The 12,966-nt window shown below is 40.5% G+C and overlaps 1 protein-coding gene across 2 annotated transcripts in view; it reads left to right on the forward strand.

Moving 5' to 3' along the window:
• Window positions 1-12,966, forward strand: part of GDPD1 (glycerophosphodiester phosphodiesterase domain containing 1) — a 35,292-nt gene that overhangs the window by 15,759 nt on the left and 6,567 nt on the right. Inside the window, exons 5-10 of one of the 2 annotated variants that reach the window (XR_003996891.1) lie at window positions 164-282; window positions 3,885-3,974; window positions 6,027-6,160; window positions 7,373-7,432; window positions 8,492-8,543; window positions 9,687-10,337. Coding sequence is in view for 1 of the 2 variants with exons in the window: in XM_030536322.1 (XP_030392182.1) it covers window positions 164-282; window positions 3,885-3,974; window positions 6,027-6,160; window positions 7,373-7,432; window positions 8,492-8,543; window positions 9,687-9,809 (578 nt within the window). In the remaining variant the exon portion in view is untranslated. Of the gene's footprint in view, window positions 1-163; window positions 283-3,884; window positions 3,975-6,026; window positions 6,161-7,372; window positions 7,433-8,491; window positions 8,544-9,686; window positions 11,795-12,966 lie in introns of those variants that run through there. The other variant, XM_030536322.1, reaches the window with a different exon arrangement.

Genomic DNA, 12,966 nt, shown 5'->3' on the forward strand with positions numbered 1-12,966 from the left:
GTTGCAGGGTTTTTCTTCTCATTACGAGGAGTATGCTAGCTTTTCAGAACTATATTTCTTTTAGGTTCTTTATCAAAATGTTGAGTGCTCTATAGATTTGCTTTTATCTGCAAAATGTTGAGAGGCAAATCACAGCAGTGACACAACTCCATTTGCTTTCCAGAATGCCACTGTGAGGGTGAAGACAATCGCCTTCCACTGCTGAAGGAGGTGTTTGAGGCATTTCCAAATACTCCAGTCAACATTGACATCAAAGTGAACAACAATGTGCTGATTAAAAAGGTGCACAACACAGTACCTGCTGCCCACGATTAGCACCTTGAGTTGCATTGGAATGAAATTGCGCAAAGGTCACATCTAATCTGTACTTGGATAAGAGATTACAGGAAGTAGAACTGATGATTCAGTAGAAGGTGGTGTTCTTCTTTGAATACTTGTTCATGTCAGTTCCAATTAGGTGTGTGCATGCTGCATGCACAGTCGTTGGAAAGTTATCCCTGAGCAGCTCACGTTGGGTCAGCTCTGGAGCCCCCTGGAGTGGCGCCTTCATGGCACTCAATATATGACCCTGCTGACCCAGCCCCTCCTCAGTTTCTTCTTACTACCAGTGATGGTCATTGGAACTGCAATCGCTTGCCTAGCAAGTGCTTTCCTTAGTGTTCTTTCATATAGTTAGTTTAGCCTAGTTTATTTGTGGTTAGTCTTGGTTGTTAGTAAATATAGTGAGGTTTTGAGAGCGGTATTTAAACCCTGCAGAACCTGCAGCAAGCTACAGTAATGAGTGACTCCAACAACTCATGTCTGAAGTGTCTAGGGGAGGTGAACCAGACAGACAGGTGCAAGATCTGCAGGGCTTTCCACCCCAGAGCTAAAAGAGGGAGATTTCTGATTGAAGCAGTTGCTCATGGAATCTGCCCTTCATCCACAATCTGTTGCGGACTGCCAAACCCCATCTCTCTTCAGGGACCCTTCTCACAAGCAACTCCTTTTCCAGGAAGTGCAGATGCTCCTTGCATCGGGGCAGTGGAGGAGGTTCTTCAAGAGCTATGGCGCAAGGGATTCTGTTCCTGTTATTTCCTAATTCCCAAAGCAAGGAGGGGGGGGGTCTCAGACCCATCCTAGACCTGCAGGGACTCAAGAAATTCATGATAAAGTTGAAGTTCTGCGTGGTCTCCCTAAGTACAATTATCCCTTCTCTGGATCTGGGAGACTGGCACGCCGCTCTTGACATGAAAGATGTGTACTTTCACATAGCTATTCAACCTGCACACAGATAATTTCTACAGTTTGTGGTTGACCAAAAACATCAGTTCATGGTCCTCCCCTTCAGCCTGTCAGCAGTTCCCCAAGTGTCCAATGTTCTGCTTCTTCCAGAAGTACAGTCCTGGCTCGATTACGTATGCACTTCTGCTTCACTGGGGAGGCTGCCTGTTATATGCCTTTCCTCCAATCCCTCTTGTGCACCGGGTACTTCTCAAGGTCCACAGGGACAGAGTGGAAGTAAATCTGGTGGCCCTAGTGTGGCCCCGACAACATTGGTACACCACACTCTTGGAACTGTCAGTGGACACTCCAATTGAGTTACCACTGCACTCCAATCTGATTACTCGGGACTATAGTCGCCTTCATCACCCAGACCCCCCAGTCCTTCCATCTCACAGCCTGGTAGCTTCATTGTTAAACCCCGTGGAGCTTCTGTGGTCAGAACTAGTAAGGGAGGTCCTACTTGGCAGTAGGAAACCATCTATTAGGGCCACATATCTAGCTAAGTGGAAAAAGGTCACTGGTGTGCCCAGCAGCATATACTTCCACTACAGGGTTCTATACCGCTCATTCTAGAGTACCTTCTGTACCTGAAACAACACAGACTGGCAGTGTCATCCATCAAGTTGCATCGTGCTGCTATGTCAGCCTTCCACTTGGGAGCGTGTGGCACATCCATATTTGCTAACCCCATGGTAGGCCATTTCCTCAAGGGTCTGGAACGCCTACATCCTTGGACTAGACATCCTGTCCCGGCATGGGACCTCAATCTGGTTCTCTCCAAATTAATGGGGCCCACTTTTGAACTGTTAGTGACTTGCTCCCTTCTCTATTGTGGTTGCCATCACGTCAGTCAGAAAGGTGTCAGAGCTAAAGGTCTTTACCTCCAATCCACCCTACGCGGTCTTCCACAAAGATGAGGTGCAACTTGGGCCTCACTCATCTTTTCTTCCCAAGGTAGTATCACACTTCCATACTAGCCAAGACATTTTTCTACCTGTCTTCTATCCTAAGCTTCATGCCAGTAGTCGACAGCAGGGATTACGTTCATTGGATGTTTAACGGGCACTAGCGTTCTGATCAAGCACACTAAGCCGTTCAGAAAGTCGAACCAGCTGTTCGTAGCGGTAGCAGACCGGATGAAAGGACTCTTGGTCTCATCTCAAAAAATATTTTCCTGGATCACATCCTGCACCCACACATGCTATGAGCTGGCCAAGGTCCCAGCCCTGGCACTTAACGGCCATGAGAGTACAGACCTCATCATCGGTGTTCCTGGCCGAGGTCCTGATACATGAAATTTGCAAGGCAGCAACGTGGTCCTCGGTACATACATTCACCTCTCATGCTATTACCCAGCACACCGGAGATGATGCAGGATTCGGTAGAGCGGTGCTCCAGTCAGTGGTTCCTTAGCTCTGACCTCACGGGGGGGTGGAGCTTGGGAGTCACCTAATTGGAATTGACATGAACAAGCACTCGAAGAAAAAACAGTTACTCACCTTCTCGTTACTATTCTTCAAGATGTGTTATTCATGTCCATTCCAATACCCATCCTTCTACCCCTCTGTCGGAGTAGCCGGCAAGAAGCAACCGAGGAGGGGCAGGATCATGTATTGAGCTCCATGAAGGCGCCCCTCCAGGGAACTCCACAGGTGACCCGATGGGAGCTGCTAAGGGAAAATGTTCCGATGACTGTGCATGCTGTGCACTCACACCTAATTGGAATGGACATGAACAACATATCTGGAAGAACAACAGTTACGAGAAGGTGAGTAATCGTTTTTTCCCCTGAGTCTGGATTGAACCTGTGCCTCCTCACAGCAATAGGAAGGGGATGCTGTTTTGCTAGAGGCATCTTTAAGATGAGATGCAAAATGGAGGTCCTGACAGTTGCGGACACTGGCATCTAGATATTGTGTACTGTATGCTATTTAGGTAAAGATAACAGCACTTGATAGAAGAGAGAAACCTCTGATATGGCTGGCTGGTAAAGCCCGCCTGGTTTTTAAACAGCATAACGTGCTCCTCCAGGGTACCTTCACCAAGAGTCTTTATTATTATTTCTTGCCTTATGCTCCATGTACAACACAATGTAGCAGCAGATAGATGGGGGCTCCCTCCTGCTCCCTGACTCAGCCTTTTATACTGCTTGCTTTTTTCTCTGAGCTATCCAGCTCATTAGCTAATTACGTCATTAGCTCATCAGACTCCCTAAGGTGCAAATGATCTCCATTAACCTTTCAAACCCAGTCACATTACCCAATTCCTTCCTACTCTAACTACACCCAGTGCCCCTACATGTCCTAGGAAACCAGGATGCTGGTTCCCAAAAAGGGCTCTAGTTATAGCCACTAACAACACAGTGTCTCAGTATTCTTTATCTCTTATCCTGAAATGCTCTTCTGAACAGCTGCTGCATCCCGTCCTAGAAGTGGTTGTTAAAGTGGTGGGAGAGAGTATGAAGAGCTATCTTTTTCTGAAGGAACTCTGTTATAATAAATTGCAGTATATTGAGGTCCCAATGAATAATTGTGCAAGTGATGTAGAATAAACGTATCTCAAATGGGTGGTATCAGTGAATAAATGTCAGGATTCTGCTTTTTGATTACTGATCGCAGGTTTCAGAGTTGGTGAGCCAGTACAAACGAGAACATTTGACAGTATGGGGCAATGTCAATTATGAGATTGTGGAGAAGTGTCATAAAGAGGTAAGCACCAAGAAATAACTATGCCCTTGTTAAGGATCAGTCTCTCCACCTAGTCTGTCTGTAACTGTATGGTGGTTGGCTGATGCAGTATTTTTCTGTAAATGCTGAGTATTTAGCCATTTACTCAGGTTTTTCACCGGTGGTCAGAACTGTGGTACCAATATGGTATTAACTCTTCCACACAGTAAAATATAAATTAAATAAAATATTGACACTTGCTTTTTTGTCCTAACTTTTTAAAATGACTTATGTTAATTTTCATACATATGAATGTATTTAATTGATGCTTGAGAGTGAGACCCACACATTGTTCTTCCACATCTTTCTCTGACCTCTTTCTTGGCTTCTGCTGTCTTTCTCCATCAAGTTAAATATTCCACCCCCTGCTTTCAAGTCTCTCTACTCCTCCATCTCTTTCAACTCCCCATCCTACTCTTACAATCCTACTGAAGTTCTCTCCTGATTCCATGCTGTCCCATTACACGCTTTAATTTGTGCTGCTAGTCTCACCAATGGCCTTCCAGCTGAGGGGTACCAAGGGCACTTCCTCTCCTTCACAGGTTTCCTGAAAACTCACTTGCTCTGTGAAAAAACATTCAAGTCATAAAGCCTACCCACAACTGTCTCTGTGCTGTGCTGTTCTGGATTGTAATGCCCTGGGTATTATGCCTTTAGGCTGTAAGATGTTTGTGGTAGGGACTCTTAGGCTTGATCTACACAGTCTTTACACCAATTTAACTACTTTGATGGTGGTATAATTTTTCTACTGAAAATTGTTCAATTTGGACAACAGTCCTAGCATAGGTGCAGTTAGGGTTTATCTGTACAAGCAAACCGGAGTGTTAATCTACATTGTGCTAGCCTGCTGTGCACTAACTATCCATGTGAACCCTGATGATGTGCGCCCAAAGTTCTCTAGTATGCTTTAATCTACTCCTATTGCAAAGTGGGGTAGCTCATAGTGCACTGCAGAACCCACAGTGCTCGGCAGCAGGGTCCACAGTGACACTTAGTGTGCAGCAGGCTACTGTGGGTTTGATTTACACCCCAGCATGCCAGGCACTCTGTTTTCATGCAGACCGTCCCTTTTACTGGTGTAAAGGTGACCTATACCGATACAGCTTATTCCTCTTCTCGTACAGGAATAAGCTATACCAGTTACAAGCACCTTTAATTCTGGTATGATTGTGTCTGCAATAGGAGAATTGTACCACTTTATAGTTAAAGCAGTACAACTGTAGATACCCCCTGGCTTGTTTGATTTTTTTTTTTAAGCAAGATTTACCCACTGCACAGTAATATTGCATACATCTCTGATATGGGATCAATAATACTGGAGGAAAAAAATTGGTGGGGTGGGAAGAGAAATCAATCTATCGAGTGGATTGTGGGGAAGGAATAAGGACTGTTGCCTTTCTCACTTCTGTCCTCTGAATCCTGCTGTCTCTTCTGTTCCTCAGAGTCTTTTATTTTCTGAATGTCTATGTTTCCCAGTCACAGCTGAGCTGGATTTGCTAGAATGGCAGTTGGTTTCTCTTGTCCGAAGCCCTCTTCCCCAGGCTGGTGACTGCCCTGGAGCCAGTCAGAACCACACTCAGTAGGCACCCAGTGGTGCCTGGATTCTCCCCTTTTGGTTTTCTGTGAGGGTGCTCAGCTCATCTGTGCTCTGAAGCTGAACAGCGCCCCTTTGTGCATGCGCAGCTCCTATGGTAATGAAAATATGAGAGACAGGAAGTGCTTAGTGTCAGAATGTCCTCCTGGTTTTCCCCAGAATTTTATCAGATTACAGAGGCAGGGGATGGAGACCACAGGCAATGGCTGGCTCTTTTGCGGAAGCTCCTGCCTCTTCCAATTGCTTGGAACTTTAGCTGGGACTACACAAATCAAAGGCAGACCCAGCAAACTTGGACAGCTGGCAACTCTGCTAGATGTTTTAAGTCTAAGCACAAATGTTAAACTTTACAACACATTGATTTGCTGAAGATTGTTTTGATACGAAAGCTTCAACGACCTAATAAATAGCTTGCATTATTTTTCTATGTATTTTTACAGAATGCTGATATTCCTATCCTTTTCTGTTTGAAACGTGTCCTGCTTCTTGTTGGCTTGTTTTACACTGGTCTGCTGCCATTCATTCCCATCAGGGAGGAATTCTTAGAAATTCCTATGCCCTCAATCATCCTGAAGTAAGTGATTTACACGCTCATCAGGCTGTCATTCCAGTGACATAACAGCAAGGCAATAAAATGTCCTTGCAGTCTTCTGCTCTGATCTAGTTACATTTCTCCAGCTATATATGGTCAATTTGGGGCAACACTTGTATGGAGACTTCCAAGAAAATCTGAATGCTAAAATAAGTGATGTTAGTGATCTAGTATGTGGCACTGTTCCCTTTGGTCAGTATTTAATTAGTACATTTAAACATCTAAAGATTCCATCCCACGTCTAGCAGGAGTAGAGAGTTTGACTTCAGTGTCCAGGCCTGTTTGGGTAATTGATTTCAAGTATTCTTCTCCTGTTGTCCTAAATGTTTGTGTGGTGTTGCTGTGTGCTATTAAAACTGAGAGGTGTCTGCCTTTCATAGGTGAGAGAAATAATTACTATATTTAATTATTGGGTAAAGTGCTTTTGGTAAAAGGCACCGTATGAATGTAAGATAATATCTGTGGTAAGAGAGAGCATTTCTTCCAAAACAGATGAAGATTCATGTATTCTCTGATGTGTTGTTTTTTTTTGTGCATGTCTAAGCAAAAGTTTCTATTCTTCACTTAAGAAACGTCTACTTGACATCCTTGATTTTTTTTTTTAGTGGTTAGCGGTGGGATGTTTGTTTAACTGTGTGCACCCAGCACATTTCCTGTTTACAGCAGTCTCCCTAACATATCATCCCACAAAGAAAAGCAGCTGTCTTTGCAGACACCATTTATGCTGAGTTTAGCTAAAGAGCACTATCTAGCATTTATATAGTGATACATTCTTCAGTGCTGCAAAAAGAAATTATTCTGACACTATCTACGTACCTTTTATCAGATGTTGAAACTGACACGGGGATGAAGTGAGCCAGTGAAGGCCAAAAAGCATGGTATTATCAGAGCTTGTTTTATATCTCAGAATCTCTTGATTTGTCATTCCTTTGCCTAAACGATTAGTTGAAATTGCCTCTAGGTCTCCATCTCTCCTGCTTTCCACCTAAAGTTAGGCGTTTCTCCTGTGTGGCACAATCCAAGTCATTGGTCTCAGAGCCAGGGGAAGATTCTTCTTCCCATACTCTTGTGGGTGATAGAGAAACTGCTTTTGAACTCAAAAGACTGATCCAGCACACTTCTTTTGCGTGAACATAGTCTGAAATGGCACTTTTCTGTGCTGAGGTAAATTTAAGTTCCTTTTTCTTTTCTTAGGCTGAAAGAACCAGAGAAGATGACGAGAAGCCAAAAATTTGTTATCTGGCTTGCTGATGTGTAAGACTTCAATATTTCCCTGATACACTTCATTTTCTATATACATTGTGATTATTGCCTCAAGTGACTAGTACAGAGTTACTATTGTGAAATTAACCATATTTTGTATATTGTCAAATTTTGGTACTTTGTATGTTTGAGGTAATGCCAGTATGCATCTCCTGCAGCACATGGGGGAATATCTTTTATAGATTTATATTTCATATTACATGTACATTTATACAGTGAAATATGCATGAAAGAGCACTGTCACTCGGCAGATTCTTATCTTGCTTATACCCATAAAATAATCCTGAATTACTCTTTTTACTTTAGTGGAGTTACTCTCCATTTACATGGATGTGAGTGGCTTCAAAATCTGGCCTCTTACTTCATGTGGTCATTTCACGGTGTCCACAAGATATCCTATACAGCTTTGCTTGACCTTAAAAGATAGTGTTAAATGTGTGTCTTCTGCAGGGTCACTAAATCCAAAAGTTGCAGGAGTTGGACTTGATCTAATAAATCTTTTTTTTTTGTGTGTGTGTCTCACTACTTCTGTAACCCAAGTAAAGATCTCTGATAGGCAATCTGGTTTAATGGGAGGTCACTTAAGAAAAATGTCATGTCTGTTGGCATCAAGGATGAAGTTCTTGAGGCTAAAGAGGATTATTCTAAGGGTGTAAATCAGATAAGAATCTTGCCTAATGGTGGTGCTCCTTAATTCATATTTCACTGATGTTGTTGTAGAATGGTGCTGCTATAAAGTATAAAGACCTCCTTTTTATTTTTTTTGAAAAAAAAAAGGATTCCTACCTGGAGTTGAGCTTGTTTGTGGGGAGAGGAGTTAATGAATCACAGAAATACACTACTAATGCAAATAGTTTGGAATGCTGTAGCTAGGTTGGAAGCTTTAATTACTTAAGCTTTTAAGCAGAGTGCCTCATTGGAAGCCCTTGAAACTGTGTGACATGGAGCAGTTGCCACAGAGCATACAGATGTTGAGAATTCGACATGGTCTAAGATGCTTAGCATGCTTTGGGTTCTGTAAAAATAATAGTTTTTTTCTCACTGCTGCAGATTGTTAATGAGGAAAGCATTGTTTGATCACCTCACTGCTCGGGGCATTCAGGTACAGTGTGATAAAACCAGAAGTCAAGCTGTTTCATAGTTACATGGCATTTTGTTAATATTCTTAAAAGTTTGACTCCCTCTTCCCACTACCACTCCCCTTATTCCTAAAAGTAGGCCTGAAGATAGGAACTGAAGGCAGTTAGACCAGCCAGATCTTCCTAATAGTTGAAGGGGTTCTTGGTGTGTACAATTTTACTGTAGGCGTCCTCTTTATTCAGATCTTTATGGTATGTATAAAAGTTGCAGTGGATTAAGTTTAGCCTTGCATCTGATTACTAATTAATATTTGTAGTTTACTTTTCACTACCTATTTTTTGACATTTTAATATGAAAAGGCTTTTAACAGATTTTCAGATGAAATTACTTTCTAATAAGGCTCCATGCAGGAAGTGGAGGTGGGGCAAGAGTATCTTCCACCAAAGTATTTATTTAAAGGGACTTTATCAAAATAAACACATTTTAAATTAATTCCTTACCTTTGTTGCTAATAATACTAGAGATTATCCAAATTGAACAGATTTTTTTAAATCTAACTAGTTTTTCACCACTGGTGTGTACTTTTTGTACCTTGTTTATCACAGGCAGTCAAGCTAGATTATGAAATACTATTCTGTTTGTAGTCAGATTTATAGGTTTCATGTTCTATTCTATAGTCGCTTTCTGTTTCTCAGACACTAACACATGCACTGTAAAGAAATATTTAGATGCTTGGGGAAAGCCCTTTTAACTGAAAACCCTTTTTGATTTTATTAAAACATTTCTTTTCATATTTGATGTTTTTTAAACCTCTACAAACCTGCTAAATGACTTGTCCCTTATTAGCTTTGCATTAGCTAATATTAGTTTTGCTAATTGGAAACATCTGAACAGAGAGATTCACATTCTTCTATAGACAGTTAGAGGTTGAAGTTTGTCATTTGTCATTAGAGAACTTCTTTTCCTAGATTTGCAGTCAAGTACCTGTTTTTATGTATAATGTTAACGTCATGATTATGTGAGCATCTTAGGTATACCTGGCTTCCCCTTTCGCTAATATTAAACTATTTAGATCATAATTTTCCTTATTTAATTTTTGTGCACATTTTCTTTTAATTTTAGTGACTTCCTAGATGATCTGTCCATTCTGTACTTTTGTCTTTAGGTGTATATTTGGGTACTGAATGAAGAACAAGAATATAAGAGAGCATTTGATTTGGGAGCAACTGGAGTGATGACGGACTATCCAACAAAGCTCAAGGAGTTTTTACACAATTATTCAGCATGAAGGGGGGAAGGGGGGGAAATCAAGCAAGACATTACAAAGTGGACGGAGTGAGCCAAGGATTTCGTTCCTTCATCAGAATTTTTTAGCACTATATAGATAAATCACTTGTCCAATGGTGAAAGATATAATTAGCTTGGTTATGTTACCTCAAATCATTACATGATGTAGAGATTGTATATAGTTTTATTTATTTAAAATTTTAATTGCATAGTTTACATTTGTAAATAGATTGTTTAGCAAGAGTACACTATCCTAATGGTGATGTATAGAAAGAAGGCGGTGGATAAGGGTACTTGTAAATAATATGCAGTATTTTACCAGTCACAAATTCCGAGCATTCCAGTCAAATGCTGTTGGGTAGAGATTAATAGCTGGCACTGTGTCATTGTAATTACATCTCATTGATTGAGCTGGCTGTTGATTTCCAGGTAATCTGCATTGAGGAAAAGAAACTAGCACACAGGAAAAGTAAGACGTTGGATCTGTGGATATCTGGACAGATTACCCTGCAAAGTGTAGTCAGTAAAGGTAGTAATTTACAGTAATGTATTTTGACTAAAACTAAATCCTTAGACCAACATAGGTTTACTTAATTGCTTTTATTAATGAGAATGTTGGAGTTAGTCTCCGGCTGTAATTTGGACCTCTTTTTGGTGTAATAATATCAAGTTCAGTCTATAAATCATAGTATTTTTAGAATCTAGCCCTCCTTTCTGGAATTATCATATTGTTATGTTATCTTTTTTTTTTAAAGTTACTTATTGTTGACACGGGCTGCAATCTTTTATGTCTAAATCTGAATTTATAAACCAATTTTACTGCTTTAAAATTAAAAAAGGTAGTTGTTTCCAGACTTGTTGTATAAATTGCATATATTTGTATATCTTCATTAATTAGTTTAGGTTAAACTTGAAAGGTGCTAAAGATGAAAAATCCACAGAAGGATTCATTTCTCAGCTTTCTTTCAGTATAACTAAAGATAACTTTTTTAATAATCTTTACCACAATCAGAACCCTATAGTTCTGGCTGGAGGTACCGTAGGGCTAATCTGGAATGAATAACAGACCAAGTGTAGCTCACTTGGTAGATAATGCCCACAATGCTGCCTTGGCAATTCGTTAGCCAGTTTTCCAGAAAAGGAGGGTTGCGCTTACCATTGATTGAGGAAAACAGAAATCAGTTCTGTGTTTAAAGTAATCTTTACAAAGGGAAAATGAATGTTTAGATTTTTTTCTTTTTTTCACTCCTGTAGTTCCAAAAGAGTTTGGAGATATTTTTTAAACTGCTGTTGATGCCTAATGTGAGCCAAGGGCCTCTTGGGGAGGAATGTTGATAGCAGAGGAATTCTGAGATACTTTAATCTCGCTTTCTACACCAATTTTGTTGAATATATCTGCACAAAGACTTAGCACAGGAATGAATTGCTTGACTGAGATGTTAAGGCACAATCTCCATTGGGTTGATGGATTGGAAATCATATTTAATGTGAGGAACCAAAGATGAGACCAAAGATTGGTCTGGGGACTTGGGAACAATGAAGAAAACAGCCTTTAAAAATAATTTACCAAGAAGGACAAATATACATTTTAATGTGTATTATGAACCACTGGGTCAGCACTTGTTGTGTACAATCCTTTAAACAGATTTACTTAATTGTCCTGCCTCTTCAAAAACAAGACATCCTTCCCTCCCTCCCCCTCCCCCCCACCACCTTGCAATACATATCTTGACAATCAGAGTGGCAGTGGTTTGTATTAGCTCTGTCTCATCTTTAAGGGGATTTTTTTCTCTAACCAAAAAATAATAAATTCATTATGCATGAAATTTAGACATGCGCACTGATGAAATAATGTTACTAGGAAAAGCCAGGAAATCTAGAGTATCGAGGGAAGGAGATTGCCCTAGAAATGCACACTCTCTCTTCCCGTTATCACCAGCAGGAGTTGCATCTGTATGTCAAATAAAGAATGGAGCTTCTGATTTATTCTTGTGTGTATTGGCATTACTACTTTAGCATTGATTGTTTTCATGTCTTTTTGGATGATGTGGTCTGTATGTATGGAATGAGCTGTAAAAGGCTCAGTAACTTAGTCATTAGACATGACTGGAATTAAACTACAATAATATCTGCTCCTGACCTCTTCTGAGGGACTTCAGCTGTGAGAATGTGACCTCACTCAATAATAAGACCTAGTCAGATGTAGGAATAATATACTTACAAATATTTTAATTAAAGAATGACTTAAAATAAGCATTTTCTCCCTGCCTCCTTTAAACTTGTAAGGGATATCTTGATTCCCTCCTTAGCCTCCCACCCCACATCTTGTGCCCCAAAGCAGCAGTCTTGCAACCTGTTAGCAGGCCTGCTTGTGCACTAGAACAGCTTTCTAAAGTAAAGTGTTAGAATGTTAAGCTTGTCTGGATGAATGAACATTCACAAGTGCATTATAATCACCCTATGTAACAGCTACTAAATGTCATCTGTATTCTGAGAAATATTTTTCCTAAGTAGATTATATGGAAGAAACCTCTTCTGAAGATGTTTTAAGTGAACCCCCATTAGAGATTTGGGCAAATATGTAGCTAGGTTTAAATAGATGTGGATCTAATTGTGTCTTAATACAATCAATCTTATGGCATCTCAGTGAAAGAGAGCAAACTAGAAGTAATGTTCTAACAATGAAAAATATGTATTTTCAGTAACTAGTTACATGCTAAGCTTCTAGATCGTTGTCCAGACCAGTTAAGCTTCAGCCAGATAATTGCATGTGACCAGTGTAGTTATGGCTGTCTTGCTTTTTAGCAGAAATGGAGAGCTGCAGAATACTGTTTTGTTACATATGGGAACAACACTCGCCCCCACACATATGAGCAACACTTGCCCTCCTTCTGAACCTATGCACCTGCTGCCTACTACAGTTTAATTTCTGGGCAAGCCTGTATTCAGAGGAAAGTTGCCCCTGTCATCATTTTGCGAGATCAGCTGAGTGTTTGGATCTAGATACAAGAGCCTGAATGATTTATTTTTCCTTCTCTGGATGCATTGCTTCCATGTTTACAACATGCATGGTGTATTTAAAAAAAAAAAAAAAACCCTTAGTTGTTGGAGAATGACATTTATCACCTACACTTTAAAGCCAAAAGTTGTTTGAAATT

This window comes from Gopherus evgoodei, chromosome 17 (genome assembly GCF_007399415.2).
Source record: "Gopherus evgoodei ecotype Sinaloan lineage chromosome 17, rGopEvg1_v1.p, whole genome shotgun sequence".
NCBI classification, from domain to species: domain Eukaryota; kingdom Metazoa; phylum Chordata; order Testudines; family Testudinidae; genus Gopherus; species Gopherus evgoodei.